This window comes from Salmo salar, chromosome ssa03, assembly GCF_905237065.1.
Source record: "Salmo salar chromosome ssa03, Ssal_v3.1, whole genome shotgun sequence".
NCBI classification, from domain to species: Eukaryota; Metazoa; Chordata; class Actinopteri; order Salmoniformes; family Salmonidae; genus Salmo; species Salmo salar.
In genome coordinates, this window is record NC_059444.1 from 70064823 (window position 1) to 70086288 (window position 21466).

Genomic DNA, 21466 nt, shown 5'->3' on the forward strand with positions numbered 1-21466 from the left:
ATCCACTCTCACATAAGTACGTGGTTGCAAAGGGCATCAGTGTCTTAACAGCGGGATTTGCCAAGGCAAGATACTCTGAGCACAGCCCTATCCAGAAATCTGGCAGTGGCTTCTGATTAAATTAAATTTTCACAGAACCGCTTGTTGCAATTTCGATGAGACTCTCTTGTTCAGATATCGGTAAGCGTACTGGAGGCAGGGCATGAAAGGGATAACGAATCCAGTTGTTTGTGTCGTCCGTTTCCGGAAAGTACCTGCGTAATTGCGCACCCAGCTCACTCAGGTGCTTTGCTATATCACATTTGACATTGTCCGTAAGCTTGAGTTCATTTGCACACAAAAAAAATCATGCAATGATGGAAAGACCTGTGTGTCCCCTTGTTAATGCAGACAGAGAAGAGCTCCAACTTCTTAATCATAGCCTCAATTTTGTCCTGCACATTGAATATAGTTGCGGAGAGTCCCTGTAATCCTAGATTCAGATCATTCAGGCGAGAAAAAACATCACCCAGATAGGCCAGTTGTGTGAGAAACTTGTCATCATGCAAGCGGTCAGACAAGTGAAAATTATGGTCAGTAAAGAAAACTTTAAGCTTGTCTCAATAAAAAAATATGTGTCAATACTTTGCCCCTTGATAACCAGAGCACTTCTGTATGTTGTAAAAGCATTACATGGTCGCTGCCCATATCATTGTATAATGCTGAAAATACACGAGAGTTCAGGGGCCTTGCTTTAACAAAGTTAACCATTTTCACTGTAGTGTCCAAAACGTCTTTCAAGCTGTCAGGCATTCCCTTGGCAGCAAGAGCCTCTCAGTGGATGCTGCAGTGTACCCAAGTGGCAACGGGAGCAACTGCTTGCACTTGCATTACCACTCCACTATGTCTCCCTGTCATGGCGTTTGCGCCATCAGTACAGATACCAACCTATCTTGACTACCAAAGTCCATTTGATGTTACAAAGCTGTCCAGTACTTACAAAAATATCCTCTCCAGTTGTCCTGGTTTACAGAAGAGGATGTCTTCCTTAATTGACCCCCCATAAACGTAACGGACATATACCAGGAGCTGTTCCAGGCCCGCCACGTCTGTTGACTCATCCAGCTGTAACGCATATAATTCACTGGCTTGTATGCGAAGCAGTAATTGTTTGAAAAAATCTCCTGCCATGTCACCGATGCGGCGTGAAACAGTGTTGTTTGATGAAGTAAATGTCTGTATCGTTTTTTGGGCCTTTTCCCCCAGCATTGTCCCAGTCAAAACCGCAACAGCAGGAAGAATTAAGTCCTCCACAATAGTATGGGGCTTGCCTGTCCTAGCCATTCGGTAGCTCACCATATAAGACGCTTCTAGCCCCTTCTTATTAATGATATCTGTTGCTTTTATACATGTCTTACTACTCGCAACTCACTCAAAAAACTCCCGTGGCTTATTTTTTAAATTGTCATGTTTCGTTTCTAAATGTCTGCACAAGAGTGAAGGTTTCCCGCGAGAGAGTAATGGTTAATGTGATTGGATGTTATTTATTTGACTAGGCTACCTGTATTTGACATTGTGTTGTTATTTCGCTGAACACTAGATGGTTGAATTAGATTTTTGGCAGTGAAACGAGGCTACTTAGGCGAGAAAAAACTCACCCAAATGTATAGCCCCGTTGGAAAATATAAATGGACTGTTTGAAAATGTGAGAAAAATTCAAAAAAAGTATACATTTTACCCCCGGTTGGGAATACTTGTACTATACAAATAAAGACAACAAAAACTGGACCCAACGTCCTGCGTAGAACACCAACAATAGATTGGTCATCCAAACCAATAGTCTCAGGTTAATGCACCTGAGACTATTTTGAGGGAAGCAAACATTAGAAAACTGGCTAGACCTGTACATTGAAGGGATTTTCTTATCTTAATCATAAGGACATAGCAGTCATAGCTGGGAGGGACACAAGCTCTGTATTATCCTATGTAATGTCAACACTACACAGGTGATGAGGCTCCCCAGGGTTCACAGGTGATGGGACTCTCCAGGGTTCACAGGTGATGGGGCTCCCCAGGGTTCACAGGTGATGAGGCTCCCCAGGGTTCACAGGTGATGGGGCTCCCCAGGGTTCACAGGTGATGGGGCTCCCCAGGGTTCACAGGTGATGGGGCTCCCCAGGGTTCACAGGTGATGGGGCTCCCCAGGGTTCACAGGTGATGAGGCTCCCCAGGGTTCACAGGTGATGGGGCTCCCCAGGGTTCACAGGTGATGGGGCTCCCCAGGGTTCACAGGTGATGAGGCTCCCCAGGGTTCACAGGTGATGAGGCTCCCCAGGGTACACAGGTGATGGGGCTCCCCAGGGTTCACAGGTGATGGGGCTCCCCAGGGTTCACAGGTGATGAGGCTCCCCAGGGTTCACAGGTGATGGGGCTCCCCAGGGTTCACAGGTGATGGGGCTCCCCAGGGTTCACAGGTGATGGGGCTCCCCAGGGTTCACTGGCAAATGGTGTCCCTTTAACTCCCTATGAGCCCACCATCATACAGCATCAGTTGAATCACATTACAGTACATTGGTACACTGAGAAAAGAACCAGGGACAAAAATCCAAGACTACATCCAAGAGGTTCTTTTCAAGTACTAGGCCTAAAATGTACTAGCAGCCGTTGTCTGTCTCTCTCCTCCATGCTGCAGTGACCACTACAGAACTTCGGTGTTTATTGCGTCATCCATATTATTTGTATTAGTGTTACACCATTGTTCTTACGTAATATAAACATATACAATTCCAGTAGCATGTCTTAGACTGATGGACTGTGCTATCCCCACGGCCTCTACAATAGATTAGTCCACTCAGACATGTCTTGTACACCATGAAATTATTATTATTATAATTATTATTTGCTACAGCTCGACTAAAGAAATCCCAGTCGACCAACAGCCTATCGACCAAACAGTCGACTAAATGGGATCAGCCCTAATGTCCACCAACAGGACTAGCAGCTACAACACTTCTGGTGTAGCGGAGGGAAACCGCTGCACCACCTTGGGAGATAATCCCATGGCTTCACTCTGGACCTGCTGGACTGTGATGTGCTGTGGCGTTATCTGCACCGGACGCAGAGTGAAGATTGCATCTCCAGGTCCCAAATTGTAGGCCTAAGCCCCAGTGCTGGAGCAGTGCCTGGAGAAGAGCCATGGACACAGATACTGACTCACCGCTGTGATTATATCATATACCCACTGCTGCCATGCTGGGAGCTCCACCAACCCACCAAGACTGTAATATGCCCTAAACCTCACAATGACCCTGAGACTAAACGCTGAACTGAGTTCATATTCAGCACTGTCCCAAAAGAGAGATCCAAATTCTTTGTCTAATGGGTGCAGCTATTGCTCTGACCCGAATTATTCATCCAATTCTCTTTTCCCAAGAATTCTCTGTTTCCAAGTAATTAGCTTATTTGCCAGAGGATCGCACACAAACACTAAAAGACAGTAAAACATTCGAGACGAGGTACTAATTGAGCTGACAATCATTCACTCTGTAATTTGTTCCCAGGCCAGACAGAGCCTTCCTGGAAACCCTGGTCGGGGCCTGGCTGTGGGAGTGGGATGCAAAGCAAGACTATGAGAGGAGATAAGGTCCCTGGTCGTTCTCTCTGTTGAGGCCCATTAGACAGCTGACGCAATGGAGCACCCCGCATGCAAATTACCTGCGTGAGTTGCATTGTGTCTCCGCCCAGCTGGGCGTCCACAGAGAATAGGGCTCGGGGGTGTGACACATACGGCAGGTTTTATTAAAGAAAGAGACAAACACTCAGATGAAAGAAGGACAGCAGGGTGACATAATCGTCCTGATGGGGGGTTCTGCCATACAGACCCATATGGGCTGGGGGGTGGGGCTAATGAAGAGGCAGGTGCATGACACCAGCATCACGACATCTGAGAGGAAATGAACAGTGATGTTTGCATATGATACATGCAGAAGATTACACAAACACCACTTTGTCTTCTTTATTTCCCTTTGAAACACCCAAAGACATGCAGTTGGCTTGAAGTGAACACTAAACAGATGAAAACAGGCACAAAACGGACATGGGTCCTTTTCTGGATGGATGAACATCTCATCTATAATAGGATGATGACACGCGGAGTGCTTTTGAGTGTTTTTGGTTGCTGTTTGTCATGGGGCCAGAGTCAGCAGAGGCTAATGAAAAAAGAGCCAGCCAGCCAGCCAAGACAGACAGGACAGGACAGACACACACACACTATAGTAGCTCTGTGTTGATCCAGCTGGAAGCTGCTGACAAGGCCTAACTCACACTGACCTGCAGGAATGCTAAACGGGACACTTCACCTCTGTGTGCGACTCCGGTGTTTGTGACAGAAATGGAGGGCCCAGAGACCAGGCCCTAATGATTATAGCTTATTGGATGGCAGGCCCTAATGATTATAGCTGATTGGACGGCAGGCCCTAATGGGAGGCCTAATGGCCAGTTGATGATGTAGTGGCAGACTCTAGGGTCCTCTTGGAAGAGCTTGTCAAGGAGGTATGCCTTTAAACCTTTACCCCTGTGGTAACTGACTGCACACACAGAGAACCAAGCCCTTAATGAGATGCTTTTTCCCAGCATGGAGAATGTTCCTTGGGTAAAAAAAGAAAACAAACATTGAATTGTTTTTGTCTTGAGGGGTGGAGGACAGCAAATATGAATGTGTGTGTGTGTGTGAGTTTATGCCTCTTCCTCTTTAAGCTAAACAGACGCACCAGAACACTCCACACTTTTTGGTCACAGGACAAGAGGAAACTCCACACCCCATCCTTTGTTCATAATGGACTTTTACTCTCCAGCGGCGCCAAACTTTCATCTACTTACTTCCCCAGTACTAACTCCCCTCTCCTCCTGACAGAGTAAGCATGTGACTAATCATGTCCGTTTGAGGTCAGTGTGGGTGCGGTGAGGGGCATCAGGCCTCCACTTACAGTAATGGAGATAAGGTGACAGATTAACAGTCCAGGGAGAGATCCCAGCCACTTTCCCTTTCGACAGCTCTGCTCCTCTCCCCTTCGATATCAGCACCGCAGCCGAGACCACATTTCCTCATCTCCATGACAAAAGCTAGACTTTCTCTCCTCTTAAACCCAAAGTCCTGTTTGAAGTCGCCTCAGACTCCTGGAGGGCAGAATAGTAACAGTTCTGTTGGAAAGTTCCGAGGCCTCTTACCCTTCTCTTTGTCCTCTACACCAAAACTTTCATCTCAGTCTTCGGGTTAAGCCGAACTGTAACTGCACAAAGAGGAGTTCAGGATTCCAGTTCCAGAAAACAGATCGGAGGTATCCTTGTGGGATACACATTCCTACAACATGACATCCTCCCTCCAATTCTTTTTCTGCATTCAAACGCATTGTGCTGCTATGTCGTGTCTTGGACAATGGTTGGCACAGATAGAGCGGGAGGGATTTGGGGAAAATAACTGAAACCTTGATAAGACCAAGCAGTCCACAGCTGGGAGTCATAAGTCATACTGTTCTGTTGCCCGTTTGGTGCCTTAGCTTTTTGTCAGCGTGAAACTGCATCTTAATGTACCGTTTTTTCCAGTTCAGAGTGCCAGTGTGCACCTGGGCCTATGCTCCAGTCACATCCTGCATGAAGGCTGAGTCATTAAGGCCCTCAACAGGAAGGGTACTTTGAAAGCTCTGCACTGGTACCTTTTGGAAAACAACTGCGCTCAGAATAGCAGCTTTCCACTATTACGCACGTGTCAAAATGTGAATGTTTAAATCCAGCCTTGAGCCATAAAGGGTAGAGATATGTGCATATGAGCCTACGTTTCTATGTTGTGGAAATACCATGACGTGACATCCAAAATGTCATTCTAATCTTGCCTGTATTAAGATTTAATACATTTTCAAAAGAGGTGAACAATCAGTCATATCTTAAAATCTTATGGTTGTTCAGTCAGGCAATGTCAATGATGGGACATTGTGAAAGCTGTACATCTGACATGATGCTGTGGAAACAGAATGGCAGAGATAAGCAACAAACACAAAGAGCCCATTCTGCTGAACAAAGCTTACATAAGACACAAAAACATACACCCCCAAACTACACACATTATGACAAGCACATGCATGAACTAACATACACCTCCAAACCCCCCCAGACTACACACATCCTCCTTGCGAGCACATGCCTGAACTAACATACAAGATAAGGCAATGTCATTCAACTTCTTTGTAAATATGGTAGTGCATTCCAACGCGTGTTGCATCATTGACATTGGTATCTGCTCTAGCGGGTGGATTTGGAAGACCCCCACCCTTTTAATTCCAGTAAATCTGGCACTCATCAACAAAAATTAAAGGATGGTTAAAGAGAGACATGAAACATAAAGTTCAACAGAAGTTCAGCAGTTTCCCAAATGTCCAAGGCAAGAGATATCGTTGAGGCTGTGTTTATAGATTCATCTTGGTCTTAGATGAGTAAAACTAAGAAATGCTTTGATAAATGTTGGCTAGCTTGTCTGTGATCCAACCCAGTAGAAAACAGAACACTTGACAAAGGGTCATAGGTAGACCACTCTGGTAACAATAACCTTTGCTTTTCCCATTTGGGTTTCTTCTCTTTCCACTTGCGTCAGAGACCAGACACAAAATCCCTGACAGCTAGAGGTCCTGAAGGGCCCCATTCCAACACAGACCAGTGCTTCTTCCTCTTCTGAGGCATAGGCTAACTGACCTCCTTTACAAGGTCTATGGGACCTGTCTGTTTAGCGAGCCAATTAAACATTTAGCACACCAACGGTAGAGTTGACAGGCAAACACCGGCGGCTTCAGTACAGAGACAGAATTTCACGGTCTGTCTAAAAGGTTTTAACACTTTCCCATCAATATGCCCAGTCTGAAAAGAAAGTGGAAATTTCTTTCTCATTATCCTGAGCTGTACTTGAGGCATTGTGACATGGGAGAGGAAGGTGCAATGGTGAAGGAGAACGCATAATATTCTGTTGAACTTCAACCATAAAAACTAGCAGATAAGCAAATGATATGCTGTGTTTGCGTGAAACAAGGTCAAGTCTATATGCAAAACGTCTAGTATGTTGGGATGGAAACTAGAAAAACGTGTACAATATTCAGATCAAGTGAACTCTAGCTCATTCCTTTTTGCCAGTAGCAAGAAGTACTATACTGGCAATGACTAAACTGTAAATGGATGGAGCTTTTCCCAGAATTATTGTTAGTTCAATAGTTCAACACTGTGATGCCTCTGTAGTGGAGGGAAGGAGGAGGTTGTGTGCCTATCTGTGTCATGATGCCCCAGATGTGCTAGCTAGAGGCAGGAATAACAAGGCGGCAGGAGTAGGCCTAAGTAAGTGGAATGAAGGGACTGGATTGGGTGTTTGGGTGGGCTGGCTCTGTTTGAACACAAAGTCATGAATAAACCATGGCTGCAGTATGGGCGAGCTGCCTGGCGACCAATAGACAGTCACAGTGGGCTCTTTAGAAGCCTATCCCTGGCCTGGGGAGGCTAACAGCTGCTCCCTCCCGGAGAATCACCACAGACACCACCGCCGTGCTGGACGTTTTGTTTGGGGCTCTCTTAACGGCCCTGCCTTTCATTGTGGCCCAACAGTTTTACGAGACGCCGATAATGGGACATTGATGGTCTTCAATACGGAACACCGCTCCCTCTGGTCAATAATAATGCAGTGTGTGGCACACTTACGTTTAAAAAAGACAGATGACGATGTTATATGGCAGGGGGGTTTCACTCCCAATTCCTGGAGGTTTGCATGGATGCACATCTAACATCAAACCAATTCCCCAAGCTTTGTAGGTCTAATTGGGCAACAAGCTGTGAAATATTTCTTGGCATAAAAACACAAATGAAACCTTATCAGCTTGAATATGTTGGACTTTCAAATAGAGGCCGGAGGTCTCTGAGCCAACTGACCTGGCTATATCCCACCGTTCCTGAGACTCTTTGACCATGAGACATGGGACACAGAACTCACACCGTGCTGTTGCTGGCTCACCGGGGGCCTGTTAAATAGAACTATGACTCTGCCATGTAGGAGAGAGAGAAGAGGAAGCCCCGCTACGTTGGACCCCTCTTTCTCATCCCAGCCCGACCCATAATTCCCCTTAATCTGGTTGAGCACCATATGGGAGGGAGTGGATTGGGTGAGGCAGAGACCTGAGGTACCAGATGTCAGAGAAAAGGTTGTGTGTTTGTTTGTGGAAACCTGATGGCGGGGGTAATTACTGTCCACAATCCCATCAATGGGCTGGGTTGGAGCTCATAACAATAGCTGAGCCACACGTAACGTATAAGGTGATAAATTGGGATGGGCAAGAGGCAAAACAAAGGGAGGGGGTAATCCGACAGTCTCTAGGAATCCCCTCAGGGACTTGGGGGCAGACCCAAGCAGCACGGCATGCCTGTCAGCTGGCTGAGGCAACTCCAGCCCAGCCTGGAGTGTAGGGGCCACAAGAGCATCCCGTGATAAAAGGACAATTCCGCCACTTTTCAAAGTCATATTCATCATCTCCAGCACCAAACCTGTCTATGTACAGTTGAAGTCGGAAGTTTACATACACTTAGGTTGGAGTCGTTTAAACCAATCCACACATTTCTTGTTAACAAACTATAGTTTTGGGAAGTCTGTTTGGACATCTACATTGTGCATGACACAAGTACATTTTCCAACAATTGTTTACAGACAGATTATTTCACTTATAATTCACTGTATCACAATTCCAGTGGGTCAGAAGTTTACATACACTAAGTTGACTGTGCCTTTAAACAGCTTGGAAAATTCCAGAAAATTATGTAATGGCTTTAGAAGCTTCTGATAGACTAATTGACATAATTTGAGTTAATTGGAGGTGTAATTGGAGGTGTGAATGTATTTCAAGGCCTACCTTCAAACTCAGTGCCTCTTTGCTTGACATCATGGGAAAATCAAAAGAAATCAGCTAAGACCTCAGAAAGAAAATTATAGACCTCCACAAATCTGGTTCATCCTTGGGAGCAATTTCCAAACGCCTGAAGGAACCTGGTTCATCTATACAAACAATAGTATGAAAGGTTAAATACCATGGAACCACACAGCTGTCATACCGCTCAGGAAGGAGACGTGTTCTGTCTCCTAAAGATTAACGTACTTTGGTGCGAAAAGTGCAAATCAATCCCAGAACAACAGCAAAGGACCTTGTGAAGATGCTGGAGGAAACAGGTACAAAAGTATCTATATCCACAATAAAACGAGTCCTATATTGACATAACCTGAAAGGCCGCTCAGCAAGGAAGAAGCCACTGCTCCAAAGCCGCCATAGAAAAGCCAGACACGGTTTGCAACTGCACATGGGGACAAAGATCGTACTTTTTGGAGAAATGTACTCTGGTCTGATGAAACAAAAATAGAACAGTTTGAACATTTTGACCATCATTATGTTTGAAAGAAAAAGGGGGAGGCTTGCAAGCCGAAGAACACCATCCCAACCATAAAGCACAGGGGTGGCAGCATCATGTTGTGGGGGTGCTTTGCTGCAGGAGGGCCTGGTGCACTTCACCAAATAGATGGCATCATGAGGGAGGAAGATTTGTGGATATATTGAAGCAACATCTCAAGATATCAGTCAGGAAGTTAAAGCTTGGTCGCAAATGGGTCTTCCAAATGGACAATCAAACTTCCAAAGTTGTGGCAAAATGGCTTAAGGACAACAAAGTCAAGGTACTGGAGTGGCCATCACAAAGCCCTGACCTCAATCCTATAGAAAATTTGTGGGCAGAACTGAAAAAGCGTGTGCGAGCAAAGAGGCCTACAAACCTGACTCAGTTACACCAGCTCAGTCAGGAGGAATGGGCCAAAATTCACCCAACTTATTGCGGAAAGCTTGTGGAAGGCTACCCGAAACGTTTGACCCAAGTTAAACAATTTAAAGGAAATGCCAAATACTATTTGAGTGTATGCAAACTTCTGACCCACTGGGAATATGATGAAAGAAATAAAATCTGAAATAAATCATTCTCTCTACTATTATTCTGACATTTCACATTCTTAAAATAAAGTGGTGATCCTAACTGACCTAAGACAGGGAATTTTTACTTAATGATTAAATGTCAGGAATTGTGAAAAACTGAGTTTAAATGTATTTGGCTGTGTATGTAAATTTCCGACCTCAACTGTATGTGAAAACAGCGCGTTTCTATGATCTGTGGTAAAAAGATCATTAGAAATGTAGTAAAAACATGATTCTCTGTCACAGGATTAAAAGTAAAAACTGATTTCAAGGGTTTAAACCTGCAACGAGTATCGAGCCCAAGGGAGGGTATTTTCTTGCTTCCCACGTCACCGCAAATCAAAAAATATATATTTAACTAGGCAAGTCAGTTAAGAACAAATTCTTATTTACAATGATGGCCTCAGTGTTTGAAAATCACAGTTTTTAAATGTTTAAACTTTGATGTCATTGTGTAGAACTTTATATTTGTTTCTACAAAACTTAGAAATCAAATCAGTCACATGCGCTGAATACAACCAGTGTAGACTTTACCGTGATATGCTTACTTACGACCCCTTTCCCAACAATGCAGAACTAAAAAGTAAGACAAATTAGCCAAAAAAATTACAAGGAAATAGTAACACAAAATAACAATAACAAACCTATATACAAGGAGTACCCGTACCGAGTCAATGAGTGCAGTTACTGTGGATAGTCAGATTAATAGTTTGATTAAAACGTTTACATGCTTTGCAAGTAGAACTGGAGACTCATATCTCCCTCACTAGCTTTAAGCACCAGCTGTTAGAGCAGCTCACAGATCACTGCACCTGTACATAGCCCATCTGTAAACAGCACATCTATCTACCTACCTCATCCCCAAACTAGAGGTCGACAGATTAATCGGAATGGCCCGTTAATTAGGGCCGAATTCAAGTTTCCATAACAATCGGTAATCGGTATTTTTGGACACCGATTTGCTTATTTTTTTTTTTTTACACCTTTATTTAACTAGGCAAGTCAGTTAAGAACACATTCTTATTTTCAATGGCGGCCTAGGAACGGTGGGTTAACTGTCTTGTTCAGGGGCAGAACGACAGATTTTTCCCTTGTCAGCTTGGGGATTCAATCTTGCAATCTTACGGTTAACTAGTCCAACGCTCTAACCACCTGCTTTACATTGCACTCCACGAGGAGCCTGCCTGTTACGCGAATGCAGTAAGAAGTCAAGGTAAGTTGCTAGCTAGCATTAAACTTATCTTATAAAAAACAATCAATCAATCATAATCACTAGTTAACTACACATGGTTGATGATATTATTAGTTTATCTAGCCTGTCCTGCGTTGCATATAATCGATGCCGTGCGCATTCGCGAAAAAGGACTGTCATTGCTCCAACGTGTACCTAACCATAAACATCAATGTCTTTCTTAAAATCAATACACAAGTATATATTTTTAAACCTGCATATTTAGCTAAAAGAAATCCAGGTTAGCAGGCAATATTAACCAGGTGAAATTGTGTTACTTCTCTTGCGTTCATTGCACGCAGAGTCAGGGTATATGCAACAGTTTGGGCCGCCTAGCTCATTGCGAACTAATTTGCCAGCATTATCCGTAATTATGACATAACATTGAAGGTTGTGCAATGTAACAGGAATATTTAGACTTAGGGATGCCACCCGTTAGATAAAATACGGAACGGTTCCGTATTTCACTGAAAGAAAAAACGTTTTGTTTTCGAGATGATAGTTTCCGGATTCGACCATATCAATGACCTAAGGCTCGTATTTCTGTGTGTTTATTATATTATAATTAAGTCTATGATTTGATAGAGCAGTCTGACTGAGCGGTGGTAGGCACCAGCAGGCTCGTAAGCATTCATTCAAACAGCACTTTCGTGCATTTTGCCAGCAGCTCTTCGCAATGCTTCAAGCATTGCGCTGTTTATGACTTCAAGCCTATCAACTCCCAAGATTAGGCTGGTGTAACCGATGTGAAATGGCTAGCTAGTTAGCGGGTGCGCGCTAATAGCGTTTCAAACGTCACTCGCTCTGAGACTTGGAGTAGTTGTTCCCCTTGCTCTGCATGGGTAACGCTGCTTCGAGGGTGGCTGTTGTCGATGTGTTCCTGGTTCGAGCCCAGGTAGGAGCGAGGAGAGGGACGGAAGCTATACTGTTACACTGGCAATACTAAAGTGCCTATAAGAACATCCAATAGTCAAAGGTATATGAAATACAAATTGTATATAGAGAAATAGTCCTATAATTCCTATAATAACTACAACCTAAAACTTCTTACCTGGGAATATTGAAGACTCATGTTAAAAGGAACCACCAGCTTTCATATGTTCTCATGTTCTGAGCAAGGCACTTAAACGTTAGCTTTCTTACATGGCACATATTGCACTTTTACTTTCTTCTCCAACACTTTGTTTTTGCATTATTTAAACCAAATTGAACATGTTTCATTATTTATTTGAGGCTAAATTGATTTTATTGATGTATTATATTAAGTTAAAATAAGTGTTCACTCAGTATTGTTGTAATTGTCATTATTACAAATAAATAAATAAAAATTGTCCGATTAATCGTTAGCGGCTTTTTTGGGCCTCCAATAATCGGTATCGGTGTTGAAAAATCATAATCGGTCGACCTCTACCCCATACTGTGTTTATTTATTTATCTTGCTCCTTTGCACCCCAGTATCTCTACTTGCACATTCATCTTCTGCACATCTACCATTCCAGTGTTTAATTGCTATATTGTAATTACTTCACCACCATGGCCTATTTATTGCCTTAACTTACCTCATTTGCACTCACTGTATATAGACTTTTTGTTTTCTTTTGTTCTACTGTATGTTTGTTTTACTCCATGTGTAACTCTGTGTTGTTGTATGTGTCGAATTGCTACACTTTATCTTGGCCAGGTCGCAGATGCAAATGAGAACTTGTTCTCAACTAGCCTACCTGGTTAAATAAAGGTTAAATCAAATAAAAAGAAATAAAAAGAACGATTTCCCTAATAATCCTGTTTACAGGGACACATCTGAAATCAGGCTACCTGATGACACTGATAAATGCAGAAAATCGGCAATCAAAATAAACGTCCTACCACGGCGAACATGTTATTTTTGGTAAGCATTTTTTATAAAGTTTGTATGTGAAAACTACTTCTAAGACACATACATTGTTGTTCCGAACACACTTCACTCGTGTTAATAAAGGAGGCTCGCTCGACTGGTGCTAGCACATGGGCAGATCAAATACACTGCTGGAACGTCAATTAAGGTGTTTACATGTCCTAATAATTTGAAAGATTGCTCAGAAAACCAGGTGTTTTAATCGGTGTATGCTTACTTAGATTTTGACCTTACATCAATAAAGATAAGCAGAGTAAGGTGTTTACATGACTATTGCATAATCTAAAATAATCAGTTTAATATCTAATTATTAGTGTGCATGTAAACATACTCAATGTGCAGAGGTATGATGTAGTTGAGGTAATATGTACATGTAGGTAGGGGTAACAGTGACTAGGCAATCAGAATAGATAATAAACAGAGTAGCAGAAGCGTATGTGAAGAGTACAAAAGTGTGTCTATGCGTGAGTATGTGTTTGGCATCAATATGCATGTGTGTTGTGTGTGTTAACGTATGTAGTTGAATGTAGTCTGTGTGTGTGTGTTAGAGTGTCAGTGTAGTATGTGTGAGTAGAGTCCAGTGAATGAGCCGGTGCAAGAGAGTCAGTGCAAATAAAAAAGGGGTCAATGCAAATAGTCAGGGTAGCCATTTGATTAGCAGTCTTATGGCTTGGGGTTAGAAAGCTGTTCAGGAGCCTTTTGGTCCCAGACTTGGCGCTCCGGTGCCACTTGCCGTGCGGTAGCAGAGAGAACAGTCTATGACTTAGATGGCTGGAGTCTGACAATTTTTACGGCCTTCCTCTGACATTGCCTGGTATAGAGGTCCTGGATGGCAGGGAGCTCAGCCCCAGTGATGTACTGGTCCATATGCACTACCCTCTGTAGCGCCTTACGGTCAGGTGTCAAGCAGTTGCCATACCAAGCGTGATGCAGCCAGTCAAGATGCTCTCAATGGTGCAGCTGTATGTTGACACTGGTATTGTGCAGGATATAATGAAAATGAGGTTGAAAAGTGGGAGTTGTCCTTTAACATGAACGCTTGACAGGGTTTACAACCCCATGGCAGACAAAGAGACCTTTATAGTGTAATTACACCTTATGTCCACCATTCTTACAATATAATAGTCTGCTGAATTTGATAAACACAGGAAAAACACAGGGTACACTGAGACCACTTAAATCTGACAACCTCCCCATCCCTCATATCCCATCATCTCTCCCCTCTGGGTCAGAGCAATTCATGTTTGTTTAGAGCCAAAAGAGGGTCCCGAATAGCACAGAGGGTGATAGGTTATCACAATGATAAAGCAGCCCAACCTCCTGGCCTGGGGCTCTCAGTTCTCTAAGTCACTGTGCTGTTCGGTGTCATGTTGAACTCAATGTCGGACACTATCTCGACAGTGAATGAGCAGAGAGAAGCAACAAAATACAGGAGTCCTCCAGAACGTCTTGCACCTTGTGGCATTGTGGTTGTGGAAAAACAGCCTCTAAACAGCCGCCCAGCACTGTCATTTTAGTAATTACATAGGCCTCTGAGAACACGACAACACTCATAGTCAGAGAAAAAGTCCTCCTGGGTGTGTGAGTAATGGTCTTTGTGTTTGTAAACTATGCCAGTAGGTGAATTTAGTGATTGGAAGAGCAGAAGGATAAAGGTGCAGTAAACTGCAGTTGATAGACCATTGTAGTTGGAGATTTTGAGAGCAGAAAGATCAGAGGACTTGATAGCTCAAGAAGAGGCAACTGAGCCCCCCCTCCCCTCAGACCTTTGAGGCATTTGTGGTGGGGGTCTGCAAGTGGGAACCCACCCACCCCATCCACAAACCCTCATACAGCGGATAGCAACTCTGGGGATAGAAAGTGTCCCTCTCAAGGGAGACGATATAGATGGCCGTAAGCTTATGGTCCAGTGAATTAAAACCCGAGGAGAATGTGGATAGGCTTTCAGTTTCCCAAGAGCGAGAGAGAGAGTTCATTAGTGCGCCATCATCATAAGGGCTGGATTGGAGCTGGCCTGGCTAATCCAAAGGGATAGATTTCCCCAAAGCTTTAGCTGAGGCTCAGCATCTTCTGTAGGTAAATTCCTGAAGCTTGACCTCAGATTAGAGAGTTGAGAGCACTCACCTCCTCTCAGCACAGCTCCCCTGAACAAACACACTCAATCACTGAACATAAGGATCACTATACATTCAATAGGATTAGCTCCAACACTCCACTTTGTAAAAGGTAGGCTATCTTTCACATAATCCAATTACAGAGTTTATCACTTTTTCATGAGAAAGAAAATACACATAACTGTGTGGGGCGGCAGGTAGCCTAGCAGTTAAGAGTGATGGGCCGCTGGTTGGAATCCCCAAGCCAACTAGGTGAAAAATCTGACAAGCAAAGCACTTACCCAGATTTGCTCCTGTATGTCGGTCTGCATAAGAGCATCTGCTAAATGACTGAAATGTTATTTGTTGAAATATTGAGTCAACCAGCAGACATAGAAAACTGGTTGATGAGTCAGATAGCAAACACTGGCTTATGCATCATGTCTGAATAACTGAGAACTGTCGATTTCCGCTGGCTCGACTAGCCTACTCCTGTTAGAGAATCACTGGCGTAGACGTTTAGCAGGATCTATTGATTTGGGAGACGTTTAGTAGTTATGACAGGTGTGGCATCAGCAGCAGCAGACAGACCTAAGCAAACTGCTTGTTTAAGCATGTTACCGATTGCCTTACTGCCTCCAGAGGAAGAGATTTCTGACTGTGCGCACATCTAATTGTCTTACTTAGGCGCCATCTGCCAATAATCCCAAAGCTTGGGCAAATAAACATAACGGAGATGTATTGCACAGCACACTCCCTCAGCCTTTCAGCGAGCTAAAATAAATCTGGCTATGAGATTTAAGATTTAAGGGTAACTTGAGGACTCACTGTTTCGGCTGGCTTTGAGCTTGGCCAGTAGTTTCTGAGTGGAGGGCAGGTCTCCGCTCTTGACGGCCTGCAGTAGGTCCTGCTCCTTCCCCATGACGGTCCAAGGTGTGTAAGCGCTTCACTGGTGTCCGTCCAGAGTCCAGGCAGCGGCTTCCTCACAGCACCATGCTAAGGCACAGCCGCATCAACCTACCTCAGAGTTACTGTCCTCACAGAAACACTCACAGCTGACAGGTGAGGGAATGTGAAGCAGTAGAGCGGAGGACACTCACAGCCTCAAATCAGCTGTCTCAACTCCCAGTCCGGTTATGGATGCCAAGTCAAGGGAGGCCTGAGAGACGGAAAATCTCTTTTGCTGCTTAAATTTCCTGTTCAACTTTCTTTCGGTCTTTATTTGCTAAATATTTTATTGTACAGAGTGTGTCAGGGGTTGGAGTTGTGTGGAGCTACCAGTTATGTGCTTGAGGGCCCCGGCGGGTGTTATGGTCAGAGCACAGAGAAGGCTGGGGCGGAGCCGCATGAACCAGCAGGCCAGAACCTGAGAACAGAGAAAACGAGAATAACAGTTAGGTTAATAGGCTATATCATAGTCCAGACTCAATACTGGACAAACCACACAGACATGCAAGTCTTTCAATGCCCATCTGGCTATAGAAGACATGGAGGAGAAACCAAAGCAAGGCCGTCAAAAAACATGTAACCCCAAGGAAGCTCCAAACCAAAGAACAGCAACAGGGTTTTTACTAGAAGTCGACCGATTAATCGGAATGGCCGATTAATTAGGGCCGATTTCAAGTTTTCATAACAATCGGTAATCGGTATTTTTGGACACCGATTTGCCGAATGTTTTTTTTTGTTTGTTTTTTTTGTTTTGTTTTTTTAAACCTTTATTTAACTAGGCAAGTCAGTTAAGAACACATTCTTATTTTCAATGACGGCCTAGGAACGGTGGGTTAACTGCCTTGTTCAGGGGCAGAATGACAGATTTTTACCTTGTCAGCTTGGGGATGTAACCTTACGTTAACTAGCCCAACGCTCTAACCACCTGCTTTACGTTGCCAAGGTAAGTTGCTAGCTAGCATTAAACTTATCTTATAAAAAAAACAATCAATCAATCAATCATAATCACTAGTTAACTACACATGGTTGATGATATTATTAGTTTATCTAGCCTGTCCTGCTTTGCATATAATCGATGTGGTGCGCATTCGCGAAAAAGGACTGTCTTTGCTCCGACGTGTACCTAACCATAAACATCAATGTCTTTCTTAAAATCAATACACAAGTATATATTTTTAAACCTGCATATTTAGTTAATATTGCCTGCTAACATGAATTTCTTTTAACTAGGGAAAATGTGTCACTTCTCTTGCAAACAGAGTCAGGGTATATGCAGCAGTTTGGGCCGCCTGGCTTGTTGCGAACTGTGAAGACTATTTCTTCCTAACAAAGACAGCCGACTTCGCCAAACGGGGATGATTTAACAACAGCGCATTTGCGAAAAAAAGCACAATCGTTGCACGACTGTACCTAACCATAAACATCAATGCCTTTCTTAAAATCAATACACAGAAGTATATATTTTTAAACCTGCATATTTAGCTAAAAGAAATCCAGGTTAGCAGGCAATATTAACCAGGTGAAATTGTGTCAGTTCTCTTGCGTTCGTTGCACGCAGAATCAGGGTATACAGAATCTGGCTCGTTGCGAACTAATTTGCTCTAATTTTACGGAACTATGAAATAACATTGTAGGTTGTGCGATGTAAAGGAATATTTAGACTTATGGATGCCACCCGTTAGATAAAATACAGAACGGTTCCGTATGTCACTGAAAGAATAATGTTTTCGAGATGATAGGTCATTAATATGGTCAAATCCGGAAACTAAGGTTTATTATATTATAGTTAAGTCTATGATTTGATATTTGATAGAGCAGTCTGACTGAGCGGTGGTAGGCAGCAGCAGGCTCGTAATAGTCAAAGATATATGGTTTAGAGAAAAATAGTCGACGCGTCATAATTCCTGTAATAACTTGCGGCTGAACTTGAAAGGGGTTCCTTCGTTATTTTACCGTTCATGTCTTCCATAGAGAATGTCTTGATCTACTTCAAATAAGGTCTGTGTTTTGTGCTTAAACCACCTCGGCGTTTTGATACCCGTGTAAATCTCACTAGGTAACGTTTGTCAACATATTTTCATAAATCCACTCAACAAAAAAAATAATCTTCGCTTATATTGATCAGAGTTATATCCTATGGATATCTACACAGTTATAAAATTGGCAAGGTGGTGTAAGCCTAAACCAAACACAGACCTTATTTTAAGTTAATCTAAAAATATCCTATGGAATAAATGAAGGAACCACTTTTCTGATTTTGCTAGAAGGTGTCATGGGAATTGTGACTCGCACTTTGGTAGTCAATTTCATTGTATATAGTCTTATTTTTTTCTACTGTATCATTGATTGTATGTTGTTTTACTCCATGTGTAACTCTGTGTTTTTGTATGTTGTCGAACTGCTTTGCTTTATCTTGGCCAGGTCGCAATTTTAAATGAGAACTTGTTCTCAACATGCCTACCTGGTTAAATAAAGATTTTTTTTTAAATTAAAAAATTAAATTTAAAAAAACTATTCCTACCATGCCCATTATTAAAATAGGATTTCCTGCATATAGAAATTACAGTTTTTGTTTTCAGCATTCATCACAGGTAACTTAAACTCTACTTTTATTATTCAAACAGTTGAGAGTATTTGTCTCCTAAGCAGACTCTTCAGTATCGTTGTCACTTCAGAGCTGTGTGTGTGTGTGTGTATATATATATACATATTAAAAAAAATCATAATAATAATCGGCCGATTAATCGGTGTCGGCTCTTTGGTCCTCCAATAATCGGTATCGGCGTTGAAAAAATCATAATCGGTCGACCTCTAGTTTTTACCATGCTTCAACAAAATTCCACCCGAATGCTACGGGCTTATTCATTTGGATATTAATCAAAATATTAAACTGGGAAGAAAAAACAATTTGCCACAAAGTCCAGCGTGCCTAGGATTTCTTTTTCATTTTTAACCCGGCTTGCCCTTACAGGAAAAATCAGTGGCGTGCCCTTTATCTCTCAGGAAACTGAAACAGTGAGGGAGGGAGTAATATCCTGAAAAACTCTAAGAATCTCCCCACGAAATGAACATCTCACTCACATACATAAATATGCATCGTTGTCACTTCAAATCATGGTGAGCAGTAAATATCTGAGATTAAATGAAGTAGCCTACGCTATCCATCCCCCTCAACAACAAGGCTGGTAAACAGTGCAATTTATGAAAAAGAAAATGTGGTTTCATGACTGCAGTGCATACCAGGACTTTATGGACAAATGGTTCATGAGAGAGCAACTTGCCCATAGAGGATGATGGACATTTCTTTAGAGCCTTTTCAGCAAGTGAGCTGGTGTTATTTACAGTTTTCCCTGAGGCTCTGAGATAAGGTTTTCAATGCTTGACCATGTATCAAATGCAATTTGAATTGGAGGCTACTTAAACTCTTCCAGCCCAATGGCCAAGAACAGTTGAGAGAAATGAGAGCAAGAAGTAGCCTAGTTTAGTTGCTTTTAAACAATTGACCTATATTTGTTTCACTTAAGATGGTAGCAGAATTAGATAGAACTTGTGCATGAAAGTACAATAACGCAAACTGTGATGTGTTCACGATCACACTGAACCAGTAAATGGGCAGAAGAGGAGACAATGAATATGAGTCTCTTCTCCAGCTCAGTTAGCTACAGTACCATTCATTTCCCCATTAGACAGCTCAGCAAGTGTTATGTCAAAATACGTTCGTTATTCACCAAATACGGAGTTTCGCTGAGAAAGAGATGGGAGAAAGGACTGGCTATAAATCTGGCTGTATATCTGACTGACTGGCTGACTTACGGCAAATTGAGAAATTGTGCCTAAACTTAAAAATAAAAAACTATTCAGAAGCCAAGATCAATGACATAAAGAATGATGGAAGAAAATTTCATTTCAAGTACTCAGGTTATGAGAAGACAGACAAATTAAACTCCATCTTTTGTTGAATCAGATGGCTTATTCATCACAAAACCATTTGATGTTGGCAATTATTTTAATGATCACTTCATTGGAAAAGTGGGCAAACTTAGGCAGTAAATGCCAACAATGAACAGTGAGCAATCGTATTCATGCATAAAAAAACAAATAATGAAAGAAAACCATTGTAAGTTAGAATTTTGTAAACTTAGTGTGGGAGAGGTGGGAAAATAATTGTTATCAATCAATAATGACAAACCTCCTGGCTAGAGGTTGACCGATTAAATCGGCATGGCCGATTAATTGGGGCCGATTTCAAGTTTTCATAACAATCGGTAGTCAGCCTTTTTGGATGCCGATTATCATATTGCAATCCACGAGGAAACTGCGTGGCAGGCTGACCACCTGTTACGCAAGTGCAGTGTCAAAAGGATCTTGTGGCTGCAAGGAGCCAAAGTAAGTTGCTAGCTAGCATTAAACTTATCTTATATAAAAAAAAATCTTCACATAATCACTAGTTAACTACACATGGTTGATGATATTACTAGATTATCTAGCTTGTCCTGCGTTGTATATAATCAATGCGGTGCCTGTTAATTTATAATCGAATCGCGGCCTACTTCAACTTCACCAAATGGGTGATGATTTAACAAAAGCGCATTGCCGAAAAAAGCACAATCGTTGCGCAAATGTACCTAACGATGAACATCAATGCCTTTCTTCAGGGTATATGCAACAGTTTGGCTCGTTGCGAACTGTGTGAATACAATTTATTCCTAACAAAGACCGTAATTTATTGGCCAGAATTTTACATAATTATGACATAACATTGAAGGTTGTGCAATGTAACAGCAATACTTAGACTTAGGGTTGCCACCCATTGGAAAAAATACGGAACGGTTCAGTATTTCACTAAAAGAATAAATGTTTTGTTTTCGAAATGATAGTTTCCGGATTTTACCATATTAATGACCAAAGGCCGTATTTCTGTGTGTTTATTATATTATAATTAAGTCTATGATTTGATAGAGCAGTCTGAGCGGTGGTAGGCAGCAGGACGCTCGTCAGCATTCATTCAAACAGCACTTTCCTGCGTTTGCCAGCAGCTCTTAGCAATTCTTGAATGCACAACGCTGTTTATGACTTCAAGCCTATCAACTAACGAGATTAGGCTGGCAATACTAGAGTGCCTATAAGAACATCCAATAGTCAAAGGTATATGAAATAGAGGTCGACAGATTATGATTTTTCAATGCCGATAGCGATTATTGGAGGACCAAAAAAGCCGATACCGATTAATCGGCCGATTAATATTTATTGACATTTAATCCTAGTAAAAATTCCCTGTTTTAACTCAGTTAGG

At 42.5% G+C, this 21466-nt stretch overlaps 1 protein-coding gene across 8 annotated transcripts in view; it reads right to left on the minus strand.

Annotated features, from left to right (window-relative positions):
• LOC106601416 (caskin-2) overlaps positions 1 to 21466 on the minus strand; it is a 93263-nt gene that overhangs the window by 67601 nt on the left and 4196 nt on the right. For all 8 annotated transcript variants that reach the window (XM_045715232.1, XM_045715227.1, XM_045715231.1 and 5 more), the window contains exon 2: positions 16054 to 16591. In XM_045715232.1, the coding sequence (XP_045571188.1) occupies positions 16054 to 16147 (94 nt within the window). In that variant the 5' untranslated portion in view covers positions 16148 to 16591. The remainder of the gene's footprint in view (positions 1 to 16053; positions 16592 to 21466) is intronic.